Here is a 7,188-nt window from a genome sequence, read left to right as displayed (position 1 = left end):
TATTTTTAATATACTTTCTTATGTGATAACCAATGTGCTGTATTTTCTCAGGACAAAGAACAAATGTTTATTTTGAATGTTTTATGTATGTTATTATTACGGACACAAACGCTCAGCAATGCAATTTCTCTTTTAGAGATTAATAAAGTTATTGTATTGTTGTATTGTATTGTATTGTAAAAAAAACGCCTGTATGCCTATGTCATTACCCTCCTTAATAATTAATTTGTCTTGTCTTGTCTTGTAGGGGCTCCTGCGATGTACTTTAACTGAGAAGTGCGGGTCCTAGGACGCACTACATTTCATGTGAATCGTACTGTTTTTGAGAAAATGTTCTGCCAGATCGGTACCGATGCAAATGTACAGAGTCAGAGTTAATCTAATGAATTAACCATAATCTTTTGGTGAAGGGCTCAGAGAGTTTCAAAAAGTTGGCATTACTTTGACATGAGCACTCCAGGGATTAGGCCAAACAAAAATATATGTTGGTTTAGGGTAACATGACCAAATAATATAGGGTTGGTAGGATGGCTTTTTAAAAAAAAAAAAATTTTTTTTTAATAAATTTTGTCGATTTTAAAGTCTGGGTAGGCCCCTTCGCAAAATCTGCCAAAAGTTTTTGTTTTTTTGAGAAATGAAAAAAAAGTTTTAGGGACGGCGGGAAAAAATGAACCTTCTGGCTCACTTTTGGCTGGCCCCTTATGGAATCCTGTAATTCCATGCACCACTGAACAATACAACACTTCGATCATTATCTTCAAAGAGAAATTTAAAGTCTGTCTGTGCAATACATCTGTAAGTGTGGCGTTTTGTTTTGTAGCACTAACAAGAAAAAAGGCATGACATTCAAATACATATTTATGTTTTTTACATGGCCCTGTATTTTCGGTTTGTTTAACATACTAACCGGCAGCTATTATTTCCTTTTTGACAAGTTGACAGATTCAGTGGCAGATAGTGCAGCTTTAAGAAATTGAATCCCCCCCCCCCCTATTTGTAAATGGCACTGTTAGATAACTGAGCCGTGATACCTGTGAAGGCTCTACATAAGACATAGCTGCCAACCCTTCAAGATTTTCCGGGAATCTCCTGAATTTTACAACTTCTCCCTGCTCATATTCAAGACTATACGGTCTCCCTGGACCCCCTGGCTCCTGGATTTTGACTTCAGAAGGTTGGCAGCTATGATAAGACCACCAGCTTCATATCCAGAGCTGGACTCCAAGTGTAAAGGTGATCGACAAGAAGAAGAAGACTGAATTGTAATTAAATTCGCTCAATATTGAAAACACTTTGAGGGCAGGTCTCTAACTGTATTGTGTGTTGTTTTGCAGACGACGGACGAAAACTGGAAACCAACGGTGATCAAAGAAGCTGTTACCCAGATCTACAAGGTGAGAAGCCAGTCAAGTAGCTGTATACATGTTACACATACATAAACAACAAATGTCTCTTGCTGATCAACAACACTACACAGACATCAGCAGACACAAAGTTATATACAGTCGAACCCACTTAAAACGAACACGCTTGTTACGAATTTTGACTTATGACGTATTAGTTTTAAGTTCCCAACTGAATACCTCTTTCTTCATGCTTAAAAAAAATGCTTAAAACGAATTCTTTATAACGAATTTATGCTTATAACGAGCACTTTTTGGATTCCCAAGCATGCATAATGTCTGTAATTTACTCACGCTTATGACGAAATCTTTAAACTCGTCCCGAGATCGACATATCATGGGAATTTAAGAAGTTTGAATGTGTCAAAAGCGCCGGAATGCAAGTGTTCCGCCATGTTTATCAACGCACATGGACCGGATGTAATCATATTGCAAAGAGTATCTTCCCTTGCGTCGACTGCTTGAACCATCGCTCAACCGATCACTGAATAAAGTTAAACTGATTGTACTGTACTCACAAAACAAATTTAAATTTAGAATCAAAGTGATTGATAGCTCAGACACTGAACATGAATGACTGATATAAGGATCAGCTTTGATCGCGACTGCAGTCAGACAGATCGCCTACAACGATGGCAGATAAAAAACGAGCGATCTCTCTTGAGAAAAAACTACAAATTTTACGCGACGTGGACATGAAGACTGGTTTAAAATCGGCGGTTGCTGCAAAGCATGGGATATCGGCATCCACCCTGTCTACCATACTCAAAAATCGGGTGAAGATCAACGATGCTTTCAGCGACTCATCCATGGGAATTTGAGAAGTTTGAATACATGTGTCAAAGTCTTCCCTTGCGTCGACTGCTTGAACCATTGCTCAACCGATCACTGAATAAAGTTAAACTGATTACACTGTACTCACAAAACAATTTCAAATTTAGAATCAGTGATTGATAGCTCAGACACTGAACATGAATGACTGACTGACGTTTATTTCCTTCGCGAATACCAAAAACGAAACATCAACGGAAGCCATTGCCAAAAAATATAGATGCCAGAGTGGTTTCCCTTGGACAAGGGAAACCACACTCTCAACGTTTGCGTTCGCCGGTTCGCGATAGTTTATCAGTCAGTCAGTGCTTTCGATTTGGATTTGAACATCATGTTGCAACAAACAAACAAAAACTAAATTGGCCAAGGTTTGCTACCCGTCGCCAAGGTAAGTGATTCCGGACAAATGATAGGAACACCGCGAATGTGGACAGTGTCAGTGTGTGCGTGTGTGTGACCAAAAACGTAACAACTGGATGAAACATCTGTGTGCTCACTCTCACTCAAACTCAACAATCATCACTCAACATGAGACACACATGAACATGTACCTGAATATGTCACTTTATTGTCTAAACGTGAAGCAGCATGAAAGTTGCGAAAGAAACAAATTGAAACACCATAAAATGTACAAGACTTAAAAAAAAAATAAAAAAATCAATCAATTTTCTTAATACGAATTTTGGTTAAGACGAACTTTTTTTCCGATCCCCAGTGATTCGTCTTAAGCGAGTTCGACTGTATATATATATATATATACATATATATATATATATATGCTTGCGTGTGTGTGTTTGCTTTTGTGTGTGCGCGTATGTGTCATTGACTATTTGTCAAAATGAACTTCTGATGGGGCATAGTTTTGCACACAGATAAGCTAACACACACACACACACACACACTCTCTCTCTTTCTCTCTCCCTCTCTCTCATTTCTCCCTCTCTCTTGCTCTCTCTCTTTCTCTCTCCCTCTCTCTCATTTCTCCCTCTCTCTTGCTCTCTCTCTTTCTCTCTCCCTCTCTCTCATTTCTCCCTCTCTTGCTCTCTCTATTTCTCTCTCCCTCTCTCTCATTTCTCCCTCTCTCTCCCTCTCTCTCTTTCTCTCTCCCTCTCTCTCATTTCTCCCTCTCTCTTGCGCTCCCTCTTTCTCTCTCCCTCTCTCTCATTTCTCCCTCTCTCTCTTGCTCTCTCTCTTTCTCTCTCTCTCTCTCTCTCTCTCTCTCTCTCTCTCTCTCTCTCTCTCTCTCTCTCTCTGTCTCACACACTCACACACACACACACATGCACAGTAAAACATGACATTCCCGCAGGAGTGACAAAGTTGTATACACATACAAAAATGCATGGGTTTAAGAAGATATGCACAAAGCTAAACAGGAGGATTAGGATAGATCGACAAACAGGCAGGCTGACAAAATATCTACCCCCCGCGGGTTAGGGGGAAGAATTTACCCGATGCTCCCCAGCATGTCGTAAGAGGCGACTAACTGATTCTGTTTCTCCTCTCCTTTTACCCTTGTTAAGTGTTTCTTGTGTAGAATATAGTCAATGTTTGTAAAGATTTTAGTCAAGCAGTATGTAAGAAATGTTAAGTCCTTTGTACTGGAAACTTGCATTCTCCCAGTAAGGTAATATATTGTACTACGTTGCAAGCCCCTGGAGCAATTTTTTGATTAGTGCTTTTGTGAACAAGAAACAATTAACAAGTGGCTCCATCCCATCTCCCCCCCTTTCCCCGTCGCGATATAACCTTCGTGGTTGAAAACGACGTTGAACACCAAATAAAGAAAGAATGACAAAATATCTGGCAAACAGACAGACACAGACATACATACGGGTGAAAACAGTTTTTGTAATGTCAGTCCCTCACAGTAGCTATGACAATCAACATCATTTGCATAACAGCCAATAACTACAATCACATTAGTATCAACTCTAATTTTCGTCTTCTTCAGTGTTTTCACAGTTTTTTGCTAGTGATGAACAAAATGAAAGCAATGATTATGAGAGTAATAACCATGACTTGATTTTTGTTCTTCCAGTTGGTGCGCTTGGATTGTGTGTCCATGTACTGGAACAGCTGTTCTCCCTTGTTAGATGGGTTGAGCAAAGAACAGATTCTGGTATGTGCTCTTCACCATATATTTTTCTGTGTTTTGTATGTTTTTTATTCATAGATTTAGTTGTAGATGCAGCAAAGAATCGGTCAGCTGTATGGAATGTGGAAATTTTGGTAGCGTAATTTTTGGATTTTAAGGCGCTACCTATATAACAAGGCACTCCCATTCATTTCGGGAAGAAAAAAGAATTTGTCTGCAAGCAAGGCCAATACCTAATACTGAGTAAGTCTCACTTCATGACCATGTACTGCCGTGATCTATTTTGAAGTTGGATTGTGACCTACTGCAGACGTGATGTGGGGGGGGGGGGGGGGGGGGGGGTGGCAGCAGTGAGACTAGACCTATTGTGTAAGCATGCCTGTTTAGTCGCAAATTGAAGGCAATTACTTTCTGTAAGACACATTGAATAGGAACGAAGGAAAAGGTATCGCCCTATAGTCCATGAATTACTGTACAAGGTGCGTAGTCTGGGTTGATTGTATTATAGCTTTTGTAGTGAATGGGTTGTTTTTTTGTTTTCCAGTGAATATTTGTTTTTCTCTAGTGGTATTTTGACCTCTAAATGTCTAGTGCATGTACATTTGCATCATTTTGTAAAGGAATTAGTTGACTCAGTTGTGAACTTGGTGTCGGGTAGTTCAGTGATGGCACCAAACCTCTTGACATGCATGATGGTCTGAGATTCTTGCTCCGTTGTTGTTTTGATCTATAGAGTCACTGTTGTGTGCTGCGTCTTCCTCTGAAATGTCCTAAACTTTCACTTTGATGTTGTGTTACACTTCCTTCTACTAAATGTTCTCAACTCTTACTTTGCTCTTTCCAGGCTTGAAGACTGTGATCATGTTCATAAAATATTCTCATAGCTGCCAACCCTTCCGAATTTTTCAGGAATCTCCCGGTGTTTGAAATCCGTCACAAAATTCCGAAATTGTTTGATTTTCCCGATTAAGACAGTTTCTAAAATAATTTGTGAAAGCAGCCTTTTTTTGTGTGGACGAAATCAGAGAAAAGACGCTCTGGTTAACCCAGACCAGTCAAGTCGATGCGCGCATGTACAGAAAATAAGTTCTGCTTCTTTCAGGTTTTGGCCTTCTAAAAATGCGGCGAAAACAACAAAAAAGACTAAAAAGCAAAGGCTAAAGTGAGGTTTTTATCGCATTATAAGACGAACTATAACTTTATCGACAAGTCGGACAAGGGGGGATACCACACATTTTGTGACTGGACCCCCACAGGAATTTCATAGTTATAAGGTTGGCAGCCATGTATTGTGATTTGTTTTATCTATCTGTGCACCTCGGTGTCCATGATCTATTTTGTTTGTTGTACATGTACTTATTTTATGCTTTCTCTTATTTTTTTGTCACAGGCGGATCTTGAGGTTTTTGAGTTTATTTCTTTTCATGTTGTTCATTTCACCGTTTACTTTGCACACACACACATCTTTTAACTGCACTCTGCTTTTTTTGTTTAATGTGCTTGATCTGCACGCTTTGACAAACGTGACCCTCCACCACGGAATGAGTCGGATGTCACCTCGCGGGCTTCTGCGCTAGGCCTAATATATGTCCGGGGGGTATCAGGTATCAGTGTGAGGATCACCTTTGTCACAGGCTTATACCTCGAAAAGTTTTTGCTCTTTTGTAAAACGGTTTTCACCACTAGATAGAGCATGAACAACTCTTTAAGAAAATGTAAAAATATAAAGATCATGTAAAGGTGACATGCGACTCATTCCCGAGGTGGAGGTCACAAATTGGGTTGCATATTTAAAATGTACAGGTTATGAGTAGTTTCGGTGTATGGGTGGCATTTCTGGTAGGTTGATTCCTATTGCAGTGAAAGAATTTGTTGTGGCAAAAAAAATAATTGTCTGTTTACGGTAACATAGGCAAAAAAAATAGGGTCGGTAAGTCGGGATTTTTTTTTCTTTTTTTTTCTTTCAAAAAACCATATTTTTAACCTTTAGCACTCCAGATTCCAGCCAGCATTACTTCCCCTGTAGCGACATTATTTTGCTTACCTATAGGTAAGAATAACACCCACTAACTTTCAACACTTACAACTTCTTTGAAAATGCACTAATAAGCATGAAACTTTGTGGTTGTGATGGGGTTATATTTAACATTAAAATATTTTGTTTGCATGCATCATTTATTTTCTTAGCATAAATACAAATACAAAATGAAAAGGGGTTGTGTTGGCTAGTCTGTGGAATTTTGTGAAACTAACCAGTCTATGCCTGGTGAAACTCCTTTGATCAGGTAATCATGTTGACCATCCAACTTCCTGATCCTGGTATCTAAATAAGTATATTTGTGGACCAGTGCATGTCATGGGACGAATTTCTTAATAGTTCGGTTAGCAACAACAAGCAGAGAAAAGTTTGATCTCTACTAGATCCACAGGTCGCCATTTCCGAACACGCAAACTTTTTACGTCTTGTCACTGGCTTGCTTTGCACTGAATTTGTGTCAGTTTCTACGCAGTGTCTCCTCGACAAGCAAGTCAAGCATTTGCTACGCAGTCAGATTATCGGTAATGTTTGCTGGTCCTGTCATTTCACTAAACTGGACCAGCCACTGTTTGTATCCATCTGCACTTTCGTAAATTCCGTTTCGTAACCGTCACTGTCACTTGACGAACTGTCATTTTTTTCACCGCGATACACAGTTCATTGCGAAGATCTTCCTCGGTAATTCGTTCCTATTCCGCATACTTTTTGTTGTCAAGAAACAACTCGAAAGAAAGTTTCAAACTCATCATCCTCCATCTTGCTTGTCGAAGCGCTAAAGTACTTTATCGATGCAAAAACAAAAGCAGAAAACTTCGACG

At 39.4% G+C, this 7,188-nt stretch overlaps 1 protein-coding gene across 1 annotated transcript in view; it reads left to right on the top strand.

Annotated features, from left to right (window-relative positions):
* The window catches only part of LOC138950809 (intermembrane lipid transfer protein VPS13A-like), a gene marked incomplete at its 3' end in the record, with an annotated part of 220,607 nt that overhangs the window by 20,205 nt on the left and 193,214 nt on the right, over window positions 1–7,188 (top strand). The window contains 2 exon segments of the mRNA XM_070322526.1: window positions 1,335–1,394; window positions 4,276–4,356. Of these exon segments, the coding sequence (XP_070178627.1) occupies window positions 1,335–1,394; window positions 4,276–4,356 (141 nt within the window).

This window comes from Littorina saxatilis, linkage group LG16 (assembly GCF_037325665.1).
Source record: "Littorina saxatilis isolate snail1 linkage group LG16, US_GU_Lsax_2.0, whole genome shotgun sequence".
NCBI lineage: Eukaryota > Metazoa > Mollusca > Gastropoda > Littorinimorpha > Littorinidae > Littorina > Littorina saxatilis.
The sequence above is the reverse complement of the archived record's forward strand: the minus strand, read 5'-3'. Positions and strand labels throughout refer to the sequence as shown.